Source organism: Necator americanus, chromosome IV (genome assembly GCF_031761385.1).
Source record: "Necator americanus strain Aroian chromosome IV, whole genome shotgun sequence".
NCBI lineage: Eukaryota > Metazoa > Nematoda > Chromadorea > Rhabditida > Ancylostomatidae > Necator > Necator americanus.
This window is the reverse complement of record NC_087374.1, coordinates 2,443,363-2,462,462: the sequence shown is the minus strand read 5'-3', so window position 1 is coordinate 2,462,462 and position 19,100 is coordinate 2,443,363. Positions and strand designations below refer to the sequence as shown.

Here is a 19,100-nt window from a genome sequence, read left to right as displayed (position 1 = left end):
TATTACTTCTTCGTTATTCTCCATCTTTCTAGTAACAGGCCATTCACTGGACTTATGGAAACAAACTTTTCCGATCGTTTCATTTTTAAAATAAACGAAACGTGTAGCAACTACAGAATCAACCGGTGTGAAGATAAAAATTTATCTGAAAGCACTTTTCGAAGACAGGGCCAAAATCACGTGCATTTGCAAAGTCTACGAAATCAATCAATTAAATCGATTATCTTAGAAAGAAGATAAGAATCGATACACTTTTTATCGTCTACACCACTGCTACTTACCTTCGCCTTTTAATATGCGGCTATAACCTACAATTTTTCTGTAACAAGTACGGTAGGTAATGCTGAGAATCCATCATCAGTTTCCCACGAGAACTTTAGAAGAAAACTGATCATGGGAACCATGGATATGTATTGTACTCTTCGCAAACCAACCTTTGTGTGCATTACCGTGCTGCTGGTCTGTGTGTACAGTATGAAAGACCACCTCAATTACAGGAATTTTTTATTTCTTCGAATGCAATGTGCGACTGATTTCAAATTCTAGTACAAGTATTCTTCGAAGAACAAATGTTGTCGTGGTCTTTTCGTCTCTGGCCACCAGCTTTGACCGACGCACCCTGTATGCTGATTTTCTAAAAGATGTGTGGTCCGCTTCTGGAAGAGTATGCTAGCTGTTGTCGTTCATTTTTGACTCAGCAACATCCGGAGTCTTTTCGATCAACTCTTCTTTCGGGTCCTCAGTGGGTGACGAATCCCAAGACTGTACATCGGCTGAAATAAATCAATCAAGCTATTATTATCAAGCTGTTATTATATTCACAAAAGTCATAAGTAGAAGTATATATAAGCACATATGCGCATGTAAATAATTCGGTTTCCAGCAATTGCTAGTAATTGGAAACTGTTCATCCGATCAAGACGACTTAATTTATTGCGCGAGGATTCAATCGGACGCACATCTACCACGCATTCGTAGAAAACACGACGGGATGCAATACGGAGATCGCAGATTTTTGGCCGGACTATATTTCTGCATAGTTTTCGGAATGGTACAGTGATTAAATCCCTGTACACTTATTTTCTATTCTCATTTCCCCTTGGAATTTAGAGAAGTTTTACAATGATGGTCGCAAAGTATGATTCAATGTATTTTTTCTGATGATTGGATGCTCCAAAAACTAAAAAGGATGTAGATTTCCAAACATTCTTTCCTTTGCTAAAAGAGAAGCAGTTGCTATAGTCATGGCAAAACGAACTGAAGATCAATGCAGTCGCTTAAGCGGCTGCGCTCGAAGCTGCGTGGTCGAGCAAGCGGCTGGGACCTCCGCTAGCTGCACTCATCGCTGCAGTTCGAGTGAAGCCGGCAACGGTCCAATCTCAATCGCAACCCTGACTCCCCAATCTGCGTAGTTTCGAACGCAGCCGCTTACGCAACTGCATAAGGTTTCAGATCGTTCGAAACCTAAGTATACTAGAAGACGCTTTTAACGTTTCTGATAGGAGTTATTTGTCTTAAAAAGACGTATAGTTTCGAAGTTCACCGCAGCATAATTACCCTGCATCGTGTAGTATGATCGGTAGTAGTTGGCTGACAGATAAACCATCATTTCATACAATAGGTTTAGATAAAATACCTGAGCCTGACACTTGGAAGAACAGTCCCGTTATTAAGCATATAATTACTATGGTAATAAATACAATTCGCCATTCTTCCAGTGTTCCCTGGAATGCTGCTTTTTGATGACAAAAACCAAGACTCAACAATCAGCTCGCTTACTGTCTTCGTAAGGGCGCCGATTTCATATGGAGCAAGTGAAGACGCGATCTAGAAATGCACCGCTAGGACAATTAAAAATAGAAGAAACTAATCTCTTACCTGTGCCCAAATTCTACTGAATGACGCGATTGCTGCTGTTTGAGACGGAGCGATGGAGACTACGCTGGAAGTGGGTAAAGGTGATTTAGTGAACAACCCTGCTCAAAAAGAATACACCTCGTATTATAGCCAGGAATGTAACCTGAGACGAATGCCATTGCCAGACAGATCAACACTACAGCAGTGATTCGATGCGAACAATCGCAGAAACATAACAAGGCGAAGCAAAGAGCGAGCCCGAAGGATGCTGAAGACAAAAGGAAGGGGTTTTAACAGGTATACAATGATTTTTTGAGACTCACCGCTGGAATTGCATGCTTTCGTCACATTAGTGAAGCTAATCCAGCCTCTCTTCTTCGACTCGTCTGCGAACCCCGCGTAGATGATCTTTGAAATGAACTGACATACGAATGGTAGGGCAGAAAGGATCCCATTCTGTAAATAGTTAAAGCTTCTTGTAACATGATATCATAAATCTTTGGTTACAGTGCGCGATCCTCCTAAGGGTTGGTTCTTGTTTCCAGTTCTCAAAAATTTTCTCTACCAGACAAAATGGCGTTTCGATAATCTCACAACTGAAATTAGAGAGAAGAATATGTAATTTTTGCACCATTGGATAGTATGAAGGAGTAAGAATTTTCATGGACTATTCAATCAGTGCAATTGGATAAATAAAACATAGATTCGCTCACTACGTATTGTTTTGGTTTAAGACTCATTCAGTAGTTATTTCAAACAAGAAAATTTGGAACTTACAGAAGTTAGACTCATATTTAATACAGTTTTGTAGTAGAGTGGGAGATAAGTCACAGTTCCAACAGTTATAAAGTTGTGGGCGAAAGCACTTCCAGCCGTAGACCAAACTACCGCCGAAGAGAGCAGTTGTGCCCAATTAGCTTTCTGATAAAAAAAAAGGACTTTATAGTACAAACACTGAAATTCTGGAGATTTCACTGACCTGAACACGAGGTTTACGAGCACCTGTGTTGGTTATAACTTGGACCTCTTCATCTGTTATGCCAAGAGCATTCGCTGGCACATCATCGACAAAAGTCTGCCATAAAATGCACAAGAGCACGCCGAGAATACCTTAAGGTTCTTAAGGTAAAGGTTCATCCTAGTGTTCCACAACTTTTTTCATATGAGTTTCTACAACACGGTACAAGGTTTGTGCACTTTGGGTGCAAACTGAACAAATTCTGACTGTTTGCAGTCATACCTCATTCTCGACCCCTTAAAAAAGGCACTTTCAGTAATTTTTGATCGTTTCACTTATACTTATACTAGGTGCATTTATCAAACCACCACCACAACGTAGGAATAAATGAAAGTTGGCATGAATAGAGTGACACCCACCGTAAGTGTGAAAAGCCATCGGCCAACCGCCAAAGAACGGTAGTTGACATAACTCCGCTGTTGCAAACATCGCAATCACAACGGAAAGCTGAAAAATTATGCAATATGAGATTAATAACATATTCAACGTCAAAAATAATGTTCGGTCCTCTTTTCATGGTTCACCTGATTTCCAGTGGTGGCAATTGCCAGCGCTGTGCTTTTCTCTGTTGGTGGGAACCAATGTCCAACAAGAACGCTCATGCACGGCCAGAGGAGGCCCTGAAATTAATAAATTCTTTAAGAGTCGCGATTCAAAAGGTTCTACATGCTCAGCTAGAGATGAAAAAAGTTGACACAACGATAGAAAAGCATCGAGATACGAAATACATAAATTAAATAAATATAACTAATATTCTTACACAAATAAAGCAAAACTATATAAAGTATAAGAAAATAATAAAGTATGCACATATGATATATAACATAAGCCAATAAATTACACAATATGAAGTTGGAGTTTTCTCAGAATACCTATTAAAGGCTACCAGTACCTGTCCAAACCCCATTACAAATCGCAGCATAACCATCGGAATCGTTCCTAGATAGACTGCGACTGGCGGCGTTGCGAATGTGCCCAGAACATTTATGATGGCGCCATGAAGTACCAGTCGCTTTGCTCCCATATATCGATTCAGCTTCTGCAATGGAATAAATCTATTCTAATGCATAGCGAATAGGAGTGATCCATTCAAGTCTTCGAGAAGTTTAGGACGTTTAAGAGTTAGTTTAGGTTCACGTTTAGACGAAGTTTAAGACGTTTAAGAGGTTAAAGTTTATTTAGTTAGTAGTTATTTAGTTTACTGTTTACGACCTATGTATTTATTACTTGCAGAAGTGGCTATAGCGCAATGGGTAAGAGGTTTCGCTTTGACCGTATGATCGATCGTTGGTTCGAAGTCGGGGTAATGCCAGTCAAGTCTTTCATCTCTCCGGGATCGATAAATTGGTAGCAGACTTGTCTGAAAGGATAAAAACACTGACTTGATACAATTACTAGCCCCCGCAAATCATTGTATAAAATAAAGACGCGTTCATAAACTTTAAATTATTCTGAATTGAAGTCGAAAGCGTGGACATATCCCCGTAGAAATTGATCGACACCGTTGAGTTCATCCTTTATCCTCCATAAAAACTTCGGGAAGTGAAATACGGTCACATACCTCTGTCACTAAGGTAGCAATGAGACCTCCGGCATAGAAAGAAGCGAATATAACGGCTCGTTGTTGTGATGTCCATGTGAGTTCGCCATTCTAAATTAATTAACGGCACTTTAAAATAAATTGTAACATACAAGAACAATCCTGATTAATTAAATATTAATAATAATATTAAATAATTTAGATAATTCTAATTTCTGACTTCAAAAGAAAAGAAAATCCCAGCAGTGGCGTGTAACAAACTCATTCCTAATTTACGTCTAACATTACCGCTATTGAGGAAATCGCTATAGGACCAATTTCTAAAGCCAGCGGCTCACATATTCATAGACGTGCTCGTTGCCGAATTTGAGCACTTCACATTTTCCCTCGTGACTTGCGTTCCTCACTCGTACCTCAGCTATTGCGGTTTCGTTCAGCATACAAACCATCGCCTAAGATGCAATCGATTCGATCAATTCTTGCCTATTTATCCGATAAGAAGCGGAAAATTCAGGGGGAAAAAAAAACAAAGAAAACTCACCATATTCAGATTGCTCCGCATTAGGCCTTCTATAGTTAGCGCTAGAGCGATACATACGGCAACACGTAGTCTTACGCTGCGCCAACTCCATAGTACCGTTGTCATAGGAGATCAGCCTGAAGAACCGAGATCACTGCCCATAATAAATACATGAAATCATTAGAAGAAGGAATTTTTGGATACTGTACAGTATATCACCCTGAAGAACCGAGATCGAGTATATATTGTACTACAGTAGTCCGAAATTCTTTTTTAAGAATAAGAATAGTAAACTTCATGCTCCAAACACTTTAATCTCACTAGAATTTAAATGACGATTCTGAAAAGAAAGCGGATATCCCTCAAGAAAAAAATGTTGACAAAAAACACAAACGAAATAACAAGTGTAAAACTATTTTTTCCTCAGAAAAATTTCTTGAAAGGAATTGTTCAAAAAGCGCTACGACATTCAAAGATTCGAAAGAATCTGTCATAAAATGCCGAAGCGAAGAATATGAATGCAAAAATCATGGATGGTTCAGTTAAACATACTAGTATATGATGGCAAGACTGTGTACTACCTGAATAATAAAATTTATAAATAATTACGTTAGGCAGTGTAAGAATAAGAAGAGTAATTAGCCTATAATAAGAAGGAATCTTTCAAGAACTCTGCTTTGTTCAAAACAAATCAAAACTTTAATAAAACCTCTCATAATTACAAATCTTGGATTTTGATGTAATGTAGAATATATGAAGGAAGAAAGTGCAGAAACTTTACTGATCCAAAGAGACCGAGATCTGTAAGCCGTGCTGGTGCCATGGGAATCTCACTTAAAGGTATCACCCCACGAATCTGACGTGATATGGATTTCCGATGGTCAAAGACTATACGGGATCGTAGATTGCAGAAACGGGTGGTGGGATCCCGCTAATTTCTTCCTAATCGCCGTAAAAAACGGCCGGAACATGCGGCTTCGATCGTTCCGGGGCGCTATTTGCTACAACGAGTTCGATTGGAGCGCGCCAGCCGAGTGCACGCGCCGCATATTCCGGGCCGTTTTTTTGCGGCAATTAGGACATGTGGAAAGCATCAAAACATTCCCCGTCCTTCTGAAGTAAAAAAAGAAACCATTCGGACGAATCGCAGGCGTGGGCGTTGCGCAATGGTTGCGCGTTGCAACAGAAGCCGTCGTAAAAAACAGCGTTCCGGAGTCGTCCGTTTACGCTGATAGAGGGAAAGATGAACGGAATTACTCCCTCCCCCATACTCTACGACCCCCTATAGGTATAACCCGCCTGAGATCCGCACCGCCCTAGTTTCGTGGGGTGATGCCTTTAAACCGTTACTAGCACCACTAAGAAAGTTAAAGATGAAAAACCGACATTGTTTGACCAACACTAATCCGCGTTGTGAATAAAATTTTCCACAAAAACAAAAAACTCAAACTTCTCATGAATTTGATAATTGGAACGATGAAAATGACGTTTCTTTATCAACTATTTTCAAGGATTATCATACACCAAACTTTGAGGTACTTCGAGAAAAACGGCGTTCAAGGAAATGACGGGTTTGGATTTTCCCTTGTAATGAGTAAATTCAAAGAGTATTTCTTAGGAATGAAAGTGGAATGACAGCGGAAAAGAGGACGCTGGTGAAACCCGGTCCAGGAAATCAATGAAAGAATTCAATAACATTAAACTTCCCGTTTCTCAAACGAGACAATTTTTTTAAACACACAAGATTGATGACATGGAAAGGTCGTCTGAAGTGGATTAGTGACGAAATCAATGAAGCGATTCTATACACACGTGAAAATGCTGAATATTATTAGTATCTGTCGGTTTTATTTCGTCAATCCTATGGGGATGTAAAGAGTAACATCGTTGGGTGAACTGGTAAGTATGACACTTCAACTTTTTTTTTCTAATTTTTTTGGATTTAAAGGATGGGGTGTGAGGTTGTGGTTTAGTTTGAATTTAAAGAGGGAGGAGAATCTTCGTTTTCGTTATCGTTAGAAAAAAAACCGCGTCCTAAACAACGGAATATTATTATTATCTATCTATTGGTGACCTCAGTGTCTAAAATATTAAATAAATATACTAACAATAATAATTAAATAATAATAATGCTAAATAGAATATTATCTAGAATATTCCCGAATTCTCACTTCATACAACTTTAATTTTAGCAAATGGTCTTGAACTGGCAATACAGGAGAGGGTAACGAAAATCACTAGGAGATACGTCGGAGAGGAGAGCGATTAGGGAAGAACACTTCAATTTATCCTACCTTTGCCCTCACACTGCGATTTGTGAAGCATTCAAGTCAACGTTTAGGCGTAATAAGAGCTTTGTCGCACCGAATAGCTATGATTTGCAGGGAAACAGCACCTCAGAATACTGTAACATATCTGATATTAAGTCTATTATATAGCAACGGTTAATAGTAGGCTGAGAAGAGAAGCGTTTTGTGGCTATAGTCACCAGCCTTGGGGACTATAGCCACAAATACAACTATTCTAGCTGCAGTTCTGATGAGGAAAACAATAGAGGTGGTGAGTTATTTTTCATTGAAATCGGGGAAAAAAATAGAATTAATCAAGCTACCTCATGCACGCATCACTTTATTAACACAACATCATTATTTGGTTGAGAAACAATTTTTCCTACTTTCAAATTAATATTAATAAATGATTATTCGATTATTCGATTTAATCAAATTATTATGATTTAATTATTGACTAATATTGAATTGTTATTATTGAACAACTTAATTACTTGGTTGAGGAACAATTCTTCCTTCTTTCAAATTAATAATAATAAATAATTATTCGATTATTCGATTTAATCTTTTTATTATGATATAATTATTGACTATTAATGAACTACTATTATTATTGATTTAATTGCTCGATTTAATCGATTTATTTTTGAAATTTATTCATTATTTATTGTTACTATTAATTCAATACAATTAAATACAATATGCATTAATATTATTATAAAAATTGAAAAAGCTACGACCAGCTATATAATCAGTAAGACATTCTCCATTGTCATTTACGATTTTTTCAGTATTTCTACAAATTTTCCAATATTTTCAGCATATTTTATTTATTTATTGTTTTTTTTTAAGTTTTTCATGGATCATTTGATGCCCCCATATACAAATTAAATTTCTTAAGCCTCATTATAAACTAAATATAGAGTAAATAAGAAAAAACTAAAACTAAGAACTAAAACTAAATAAGAAAGAAAATGGAAATATTTATTCTGTCCAATCAATATTTTATTTTGATGCAGAAATAAAACAAAGAACACTAAAATGGAAAATCAAAATACACTCTCTTGCAGAGCAAAAAAAAAATGTTTAAAAAAACATCAGAGAACTCTGCCATTGCTCTTATTTCTACATTCTTCTTCATTTTACTCATTATTTCAATTATTTATTTATTTTTTATTTTTAGACTAAGAAATGCGGAGTGCGCACCGGAGAGACGGAAAACATCACCAGAAATCATCCGAATAGACTGGTTCTTGAATGATTTTGCCGTTTTCGTACCAGAAACTGATGATTCTACGTTCCACATCACTTGAAAATTGAGGAAATTATTAGTATTCACTACGTACATAGTATGGATTCTGATGAGAATTGAAAGAAAGAAGGATCAGGCACAAAAATGTTTTCTTTTATTCGGTTATGATCCATTTTCTTCGTTTTTTTTTCATTTTTTAAATTTCACCATTTTTCATTTTATCGTTTTCTTTTGATATTTTACTGGTGAATAAATGGAGCCTACATTAACGAAGTGCAGTTTTCGGTATCATCAATCTCAGAACATTATCATGTGATATTTACTTATTTACTTATTTACTACTCCTCATGGCGTAGCAAAATGATGTGGTAAGGATGAATAGAAGTAGTTAGGAATTAAAAATAAATAGTGAGAAGGGAAAAAATACTACGAATGATGTATCCAAAAAGAATTTGTGTTCACGAACACTGACGCACAGAAATTGCTCATATTACAAGGAAAGTTGAGTAATTTTTAAATTAGCGAAGATAGATCACCAAAAATTGAGAGGAAAATTCGGAAAAGTGGTTTGTAGATACAATCACAATAGTTTGTAGATAAAAAATGTAACAGTGATATATGTAGCGGAATTGTGGAAAAGGAATGAAGCACTGAGCGAATTGCGTTCCGATTACTTTCAATCGATATCGGGTCCTTAAAGACATCACCCCACGAATCTGAGGTGGTACGTATTTCAGGTGGAGTATTCTTATAAGGGATAGTAGATTATGGAGAGGAGGGTGATTCCGTTCATTTCTTCCTAATTGCCGTAAAAAACGGTCCGGAAGATACGGCGCCGCACAAGGCTGGCGCACTATTTTCTTTCTACAGGGAGTTCGACTGGAGCGCGCCAGCTCTGTGCGGCGCCGCATCTTCCGGGCCGTTTTTTACGGCAATTAGGAAGAAATGGACGGAATCACTCCCCTCTCCATAGTCTCCCATCCCGTATACGAATACTCCACCTAAAATCCGTACCACCTCAGATTCGTGGGGTGATGCCTTTAATTATGTAATTACACGCACATGGCTGAAAAGTAGCACGTATCGATTCTCTCACGGTCGACCTCACCTTATCCTCGAAAACGAAACTCAAATATTCTACAATAGTTTCATATTGCATTCCAAAGTAATACAACATTATAATAAATTGCAAATACTGAAAAATCTAACATTTGAATGTTTTATTTGCTTAATTCACTTAGACCTTGATGAGAATGACAAAATTAGCTGTGTCCTTGTGCTTTTGTGCACGTTGTTTGCGATAAAATTACGTACAACTGAAATGAAAATCAGCAAATTTTTAGATTTTTAAAACACGGATTTAGAAGATTAAGAGAGTTAGAAATAAAAATAATTCAGAAAAAGATTTAGATTTTTCTTAGAAGAAAAGTAACATGAGGCAAGAGGTATTTCACAGAAAAAAAAAGTTGGACATAGTAGGATCTGTGAGGTGAGTTCGACATAATTTGTGAAAATTTATGTCCAATTAAAATGAAAACCGGAAAATTTTTAAATTTCCAAAATATAGATTTAGAAGATTAAGAAAGTTAGAAATGAAAATAATTCAGAAATAGATTTATATTCTTCTCGGAAGAAGAGCAACACAAGGCAAAAGAGGTATTTCACAGAAAAAAAAAATAGAATTAGAAGGTTTTGTAGTGTGAGTACAGTACAGTGTTTTGCGAAAAATATAAACGTTTGTGATCTGGAATGGAATTTACAGTAAGACGATAATTCCGATCGTAACAAGTTGTGCAGAAAGTGCAAGTAAATGTCGACGAAATGACGAAATTGAAGAAATATTTTGACGAAAGGACACAGCAGTCGGGACTAATCTTTCATTGAAAAGAAATCGATAATGTTCTAAGTATTCCTCCATGATGCATTTGATCCGAAAAATTAAATGCAAGCGTTGTCATGGGACTCCCTTCTTATTACAGTATCCTGTAAGCTGACATTGTCATCATTATGTTCAGGTAAGTCCATTCGATGGATTCTGATGTTTTTCAAATTTGAATTATCAGATTATTGAGGTTAGACAGAAGATAACAGATATCTATTTTTATCTCGAAGATCCATCATCCAAGTCATCCAAGAAATCAAGAAGAGGTCATTTCTATCCGATGTAGGTCTTCTCTTATTCTTTCTTTAAAAATCAATTTTGTAGATTTTTTAGCTCTACTAAACTATTTTTCTAGCTCTCTCATTGAAATAAATAGTTGCATAGTCATATTTGGAAAATAAATAAAAAAAAAATAAAATAAAGAAAATAAAGTAAAGAAAAGAAAATAAAAAAGTAGAAAGTAAAGAAAATAAAATAAAGTAAATAAAGAAAATAGAGTAAGCAGTCACAATAGTTATATTTGAAAGCACTCGAAAATTCGATTCCGCCTCAGAAAAGACTCGAAAATTAGATTATTTGCAAAAGTACGTAGGCTCGTAATAAGTTCCTACTGAATGGCGCATGCATCGAAAAATCTGAATATAAAGCGAGAACAAATAAAATGAAAAAAGTCTAAAATCGAGGATCATAGTTAGTTGAATGCTCGTCTTGATGAAATTTTCTGGAAACGTCGCTCCTATTCTGCATGTAAATCGCTTGATAAGCACTGTCTGGTGTTTTTTTTTAAGAAAAGAATCATGACATCGAAGAAAGTGCGGTCGAGAAATCATTAACTACTTGATGACGGCATACTTTTTTTGAAAGGGGCGCTAATCGAATTTTACGAGCTATATTTGAGCAAAAAATAGTAATAATGAATGATTATAGACTAGTTAAGTACTTTAGACTTCTACTCTCTAAGCAACTAAAAAACCAGACTTTAAAACTTGTAAAAAAAATTAGAAAATCATGAAGAATAACCGTTGACTTGCGCTGTCCTCCAAAAAGGTCAAAGAACACTGTACAACTCTTTTCTGAGATATTCGGCAAATGTACTATTTAGTTGTAAGAAAAGGATAATGTTGGAATACACACAAGCGCAAATAAATAAATAAACAGAGGACGAATAAATAAGTAAATAACTGTTGGAATATTGAGTCACAGAAATCATACAGGTCAGAAAAAGACAAAAGATTGCCCCGATTTGGTTCCATCATTGAAATGCAGCGGGAAATAATTGTATTCCATTCACGGAGAACTTTCCGATGTCACCGTACAGTGTGCTCAGCTGGCTGGTGGTGACGTCGGTCAGCTCACAGCGGACGGTGATGGATGGCGGACTGGCGGCCTAGGATGGCGACGGCTGGCCGGAGGGACAGCGGCGGCGGCGGTGGCGGCGGCGGTGGACCCATCGCAGTGCGTATTGACCGGGCACCCACCCGCTGCCCACACCACGACCACCGTCAACGATCACACAAACATACATACACAGCCGTTCGCCACGGTCTTCGTTGTTGTTTATTTATGTTTATTTATGCGTATGTGTCCTTCTCACACACCGTTTGTGAACAAACACGAGACGAAAATTGAGCGGATAGTTCTGTGGTCAATTTGCGAGGCGAAATATTTAATTGTTTATTTGTTTATTCTTCACATAGTTATCCTTGTACGTATGGACAGAGTACAAGTCCCGAGTCAACACATTTATTTGTTTATTTATTTATTTCTAACATGGTTATTCGTGTGTGTGTGAACGAAGCCTACTTCATAAATATTCAGTTCATACCTATAAGTCACTAGGCAGCACATTTATTTATTTATTCTTGACGTGGTTATCCATGTGAATGAATTGAGCATAAGTGCGGAAACAACACATTCATTTATTTGTTCTTTGCATGGTTAGCAGTGTGTGGACGGAGTATGACTCCCGAGGCACATTTCTTTGTTTATTTACTTATTTATTTATTTATTTATTCTTTACAAGTTATCTATGTGTGTATGAGCGGAATATACAAGAAACAAATATTACAAATAAACATAAGCAAAAAGAGTAGTAACGGGTACATACGTGCGTTATTGAATACAAATGAAGAAATGATAAAATAAATAAAAAAATACATCAAAACGCTTAGAGATACGTATCAAGGGTTTTTCATAAGGATCTCTTCTTGGGTGGAAAAAAAGTTTTAAAGGTTCCTGTATCAATGCTTTACTCTCCGTACTCCATTATTTTTGTTACAATTAAGTTCAATAAATATTTTTAAAATGTACGTTCATCTTTAAAATGAAATTTTGTATCGGTTTTGCGTAGACTTTTTCTCATTTGCTTCACTTAGATAATCATGCTATATAATAATGCGCTTAGTCCGTGTATGTGTGTGTGTGTGTGTGTGTGTGTGTGTGTGTGTGTGTATGTATGTATGTATGTATGTATGTATGTGAGAGAGAGGGTGTGTGTGTGTGTGTGTGTGAGAGGGTGTGTGTGTGTGTGTGTGTGTGTGTGTGTGTGTGTGTGTGTGTGTGTGTGTGTGTGTGTGTGTGTGTGTGTGTGTGTGTGTGTGTGTGTGTGTGTGTGTGTGTGTGTGTGTGTGTGTGTTTGTTACGACAATACTCCAAAATGATGCAAAACCCTGCACCCTTGAGGTGCCGAACCGTCGCCATGCATCTGATAGGCAAGCACTCTACCTCTTCACTATTGCACAAAGTTGTGTAGTAATCTATGTTGGTTTTGATAAGGCAAGTTAGTATCTCTCATATGTTAGTGAGGGTAAATAAACTTTTATGTTAATGTATACTTCCAGATTTGCAAACTATCATGCTATATAATAACGGGCTTATTCTGTCACGTTTGTGCGTCTGTGTATGTGTGTGTCTCAGTCAAGAAATCCCAAAAAGAGAGGGAGACGGATACCATGGTCATGCACCTGATAAGCCAGCACTCTACCTTTTCACCATTGTCCAAAGCCATCGGGCTATATATGTTGGTTTGGTGCCCCGGAGCCAGATAGCTGTGAAATGGGGTGCGACGGGTCCCATGGGGTCGGAATGGTGCTCCGGTGCCAAAAAGTTATAGAGTGAGGAGAGGCGGTTTCCGCTGCGCCCGATTGGTGCACGGGAGCCCCAACGCAGTAGAATGGGCTTTCATGGTTCCTTCACATATCTATTTCCCAGCATGTCTCCCTAACGCTGCTTACATCCTTTTTTTCAAAAGGAAGAAAAACACGTGCGAGCGGCTGCTTAAATACAGTATACAGTAGCCAGTAGTTAACGCGATCTGACGTAGAATGTTATTTCTACTACTACGATAGTGATATTCACGTCATTTCAGGTTAGCACATCATTCTTTGCTAATAGTTGAGAACAGAGTAGACTCATTTTTCGAATAATGTTTCAAAGTTGTGGAAGTTTGAGAGACACATAGATGTAAAATTAAGCTGGATTGCTCTTCAAATATAGAACTGAGCGTATAAGGAAAAACCATAAAATCTTTCATCTATGCTTAAATTTTCGTGTAAAAAAACTTGAAGAATGCGTTGATAGAAAAAAGCAATTCCAATTTTACAAAAAAAAAATGTCGCTATTGTTATTTCTTTTTGATCGGTGAAGGCGAGCGGAGCGAACACCAAAAAAAAAGACTGAAGTTTGGCTTTAGCCGGACGTATTCAGGCTGGTCCTTAAATAACATGGAAATAAAATTTGCTCCTAAAGTGAAATGAAGAATTAAAGGGTATGGAAGGTTATGAAAGGTATGAAAAAATAAAGTAAAGAAAAAACATAAAAAAATAAAATTTCAAGGGAAGTTTCATAGAGAATAAACTTTGCCTAATAATTTTTCATTTGTTTCAAAGAAAGCAAAATAGAGAATCAGTTTTATCCATATATATATATATATATATATATATATATATATATTCTATATATATATTATATATATTCTATATATATATATATTCTATATATATATATTATATATATATTCTATATATATATATATTCTATATATATATTATATATATATATCACATTATTTTTAAAAGAAATATAGAGTATTCGGATTCGATGGATAACTTCAGGATGCGTCAATCCGTTCGACTTCGAGTTAGGAAGATTAAAAAAAATTGTGCGAATTTTTACGAATTTTTATGAGCCTTGTACAGTAATCTGTGATATACAGTAATTCGATGTTTAATGTCGGAACCATACCTTTATGGACAAATCCTACAGCAATTTCTATCGAACACGGAGAGGTAGAAGGTCCGATAGTTTTGGGCGGCGTCGAACCATTCACGGTGCAGACACACTGACGCGGTCTCTGCAGTTAATTTAGTGGTCTTATTGTGTAATAAGGCAAAAACCGAGCAGAAACAAGTTTCAATGGATTCGAAATTTGTGCCGGTGCGATAATTTTGTGCTGATGAATGTTCTGGAACTACCTTTTCCAATATTACAGCAGCAGAACCAAAGAAAAAGGACGCAAATTCCCATTTTCCAACCATGTACTCGCGTTGAGTATATATTAACTTGATCGGTCCCGTACGGATCTGTTCCATTGGAACAATGAGGAGGACAGTATGCAACGTAATGTACAGTTGGGTCAAAACGACATGAAGCTCGGTGCAGTTCCGGAAGCGGCTGCGCTCGAAGCGGCACAGTGGAGCTAGCGGTTGGAATCGTGGTGGGACCGAATCGGGGACTGCAACAAGGAATGGTTATAAAAAGGATCCCTTCTCGATCCTAACCGTTGCGCTCCTTCGCATTGAGATTCATGTCGTTTTGACCCAACTATAGAAGGTAGTAAATACTTGCGAGATTTACGACCAAATGAAGGCATCGACGTCCGCTGCCAGCCATATCCAGTACTTAGCTGCCATTGCGAGTTACCTCTCAACGCCAAGATAACATATAGTAGGATCAAAACGACGTGAAGAACGGTGCAATTGCGTACGTGGCTTCTCACAAGGCGGTGCTGTGCAGCGTAGCGGTTAGAACCGTGCTGGATCGGGTGCGGGACAAGAGGTACCCGTGAAAACCGGCTGATCGCGCCTGTCCTCCATTCAGCACCGCGTTCCTCCGCGTAATTACGGTTGCCGCTCCACCAGCTAGACATTCTCCACGACCGCCTGAGATCACCTACACCCCGCCTCCCTATTGCTCTCCGATCAAAGCCGCGCGCGACGCTCGCGCCGCAACGAAGCGGTGAATAATGCGAATTCTGAAGAGAGGGGGAGTGAAAAACGAATTGCCGAAGCGAATTCTGATGTACGGGTATAGTAAACTAAGCGCATATTATTGGGAATAAAAGAGAAGTAGATCCTTCTATCCAATGTAACTTTACTTTAAGTAAAAAGTCTCAAAAAGATTGTCTAGGGAAAAGAATAACATGCATATATTTAAGTTTTCTATATAAACTAGCAGTGCATAAGTATGTGTTTGTCACGATGCCATCCAACGAATTCGTGTTCAAATTTCAACTGCGGCAGCTATAATAACAGCAACTTTATACGCTTATTACTCTGTACACATTCTTTAAACTCCTTTCTACATTTTACCTTTTCAAAATTCTACTTAGATATAATGTTTATATGGAGCGCAACTTAAATATTTCAGTGCTTCCTTGAACGTTTTATAGAATAAAACTTTATATGGTTCTATAAACTTCTTTCAACAGCGTTTTATCGCTTCATTTCTATCTATTCTCTGCATATAATCAATATGACATATTAGGTGTATTAGTGGAGAACCTTTGTATCTTCGAGATATACCTTTAGGTACAGTATATGTCTGCGAGGCATTATTCGCGCCTCGTTAATCGTTGGATGCCAGTTTTGCCCAGCTAGATAAGCAAGAAGAAATCCTTAGAAAGCGAAAAAGTAAAGAAGATAGCATAACACCGACCAGTGGGACATTTTTTGAAACATCTCTTGCATTCCCAGAAATGGATGTGTTTTCCACCTAACAATCGAAACAGGATAACTTCATTTTCACTCGCATTTCTAAATGGCATATCACTTATAAAAACCTATTTCAGTCTTTCCTTCTTTTATACTAATTTACAAGCACACTTTATGTAGACCTTCAAACAACATGTAATACCAGGTACTTTCCTTCCCGTTCGGTTTTAAAAGCGCATCATAAGAGCTGTAGGCGCGGCGAAAAAAATCGTCGGAAGAGCGGTAAACGCGGCGAAATGAGAGAGGAGGGTGATGTGGGCCGGGCGTCTTGAAGACGTAGCACAAGAGGAGCAATCAGGCGACTGTAGCGATTATGAAGGTATCAGGAGATGCGTGGTGCAATTAACGACGCTCATTAGCTTCCTGGATACGCGGCGGCACATCATACGGGCACCTCTTGACCGTTCCCCTGCTGGATCCTCTGCTGGCACCATCCATCGCTGCAGTTTGCGATGGTCCCACCTCGGTTCCAACTGCTGGCTCCACCGTGCCGTTTCGAGCGCGTACGCAATTGCACCGTGCTTAATGTCGTTGTGATTCTACTATACTACAGTTCATTCCTATCCTCCGTGAAAAGAACGCGATGCGCATCGCCAATCATTCTTTCACAGATGCTGATCGATCGATATTACGTCATAATTCTCTTCAAACAACGAGTTACGAATGAATTGTTCGTGTTCAAGTGAAGTAGAAGTCGTTAACCTGGCCTTTCAAACTGAAAAATGCACGTGAGAATAAAAGAAGTATTGGAAAACGTAAGCTATTTGTTAAGGAGTTCTTTACGACCATTATGTGTTGGATTTTTAATTCTACTGATTCTTTTTTTTCGGATCTTTAGAATGGAATGTTAAGTGGACAAACGATGCATTCTCGATATCAGTTGGTTTTTTTTTTACACTCAATGGAGACAATAAAGCAATTTTAGTCCAATTTCTTGGAAATTCGCTGAAACTCGCGGAATTCCGCTGTGTTTGAAGAAAAAACATTGCTTCAAAAGTACCGTCTACCGTATCAAATGTGGGAATTTTGACCCCGAAAACGCTTCACCTAGCGGTGGTGGTCGAACTATTGTCATGGATTGATGAGAAATATTCCCCTACTTTTTTTTAAAGCAAAAAAACCTACAATTTAATTAGTTAACTATTTAATTGATTTGAGATTGACCGGATTTTCCCGCGTTTTTCCCTTTCTTGTTCGAGAAGTTTCTCATGTCCTTTTGCGTTTCTCCATTGATTTATTGATTGATGATGTGCTTTTTGGGTCGCAAAAAAAAGTGCTTTTCGAAGTGTTTTTTTCATGTTTTTTTGGGTTCTTTCATGTTTTGTCGAGCGTTCACGTGTATGCGCATAAGTTTTTGTTATTCTCTTTTTTTTTTGAAATAGAGGGCTAACAACAATTTGTTGAAAACACTACGCGAACTACAGATAAACTACCGAGAGAGGGCTATCCTTGCCCTAATTTGGGACGGTTACAACGCAGCTGAAAAAACAGGAAAATTTGTGGAGGTGGCGGGACCTTGCAACCGACACCTGTCGGTAAACAACGAAACGTAATTCGTGCACAGATCGTCTCGTGCCTCGGGAAAGATCTTTTTTTTTTGTCGAAATTCTGTGAAGAGAATGTTCTGAGAAGTAACAATAAGAAAAATAAAATTGACCTGCAACTAAAAAAAAAACGAATCCATTATGAATCTAAAAAAGAGGAAGAAGCGCGACAAGAACAGTAGGAACTGTTTCGTACCTCAACTATGACCGAGTTACAACTACAGTGGAACGAAGAGCTTCACGTAACACCGTAACTTCGTCAGTTTTCCGAGTTGGAAAGGATTTCTTCTCTTTTTCCATGTTTCCTGTTTTGTTGAATGAGTTGTCCCTGAAATTAATTAAGTTAAAATTTAAACTTTAAACTTTAACTTAATTAATTTCAGGGACAACTTATTTATTAGCATGGTTGCCACCATACCACGTTTATTCATCAATAACCTATACTTTTAAACTTTAAACTTTATTACGACCTCGTTAAGATTACTACTAGTTTATACTACTTGTTATAGTTCATAATAGCTAATTTGTTGTCTTTGTTATGTAGAATATATACATACATCTTCTTATTACATATTTCCCCCTTATTTTGAGAAATGAACGAATTTTTGGATAGAATCTATTCAAAATCGAATAATTTTGTGCTGCAATCATCTTGAGGAAGTACCGTGACCCAATGGCATTTACGTGCTTCATTGCTAGTTCAGGTTTGAAGAAACAAAGGAGAGGGAGGAGGGAGGAATGCATTTCCTCTAAATTTGTTTCGGATGCTTTACTGTGATTGTTTATATAACGGATGACGCTGGGAATTCGTCCATATGTCAAGGATATTCACTTTCGTTCGCGCTTCGCTCGTCTATCAATAGTTAGCATCTATTTGATGTAGGTTCCTCTTCTTCTTCTTCGAAATATTTGCTCCATTCAGAAACTATCTACAAATAACTTTCTAATCTAATTTTCCCTAATTTGTGCACTGATGGAACTTCACGAAATGATAGTTTTTCACAATAGAATGTCCCCACAAACCGGTCCATTTAATGCAGATTGATCGTTTAACCCTTTCCCCCTCGTGCACTAATGCGCATTCGAGTCCGGTTTTCCACTACATAACGAAATGTGCGATTTATGAGATCATTTCTGGAGTTTGCAGGAGGTTGTGGTGGACATTTGTCTCAAGCGATAGCAGTTGATTTTGCCCCGTCATTTATATGA

General features: G+C 37.6%; 1 protein-coding gene across 3 annotated transcripts; it reads right to left on the bottom strand.

Annotated features, from left to right (window-relative positions):
• Nucleotides 1-669: 669 nt before the first annotated feature.
• On the bottom strand, nt 670-5,061 carry RB195_000211 (uncharacterized protein; the record flags this gene model as incomplete). Of its 3 annotated transcripts, XM_064196421.1 has the most annotated exons (15): nt 670-773; nt 1,637-1,724; nt 1,780-1,827; nt 1,879-1,942; nt 1,996-2,125; nt 2,181-2,313; nt 2,635-2,778; nt 2,837-2,967; nt 3,235-3,322; nt 3,400-3,495; nt 3,768-3,914; nt 4,149-4,235; nt 4,437-4,526; nt 4,754-4,867; nt 4,957-4,977. In XM_064196421.1, the coding sequence occupies 15 exons, from the start codon at nt 4,975-4,977 to the stop codon at nt 670-672; spliced, it is 1,485 nt and encodes a 494-aa protein (XP_064052301.1). The 3 variants fall into 3 exon arrangements, with proteins under 3 accessions (XP_064052301.1, XP_013305491.2, XP_064052302.1); XM_013450037.2 differs by lacking the exon at nt 4,149-4,235 and having other exon boundaries at nt 4,957-5,061; XM_064196420.1 differs by lacking the exon at nt 4,149-4,235.
• Nucleotides 5,062-19,100: the final 14,039 nt, after the last annotated feature.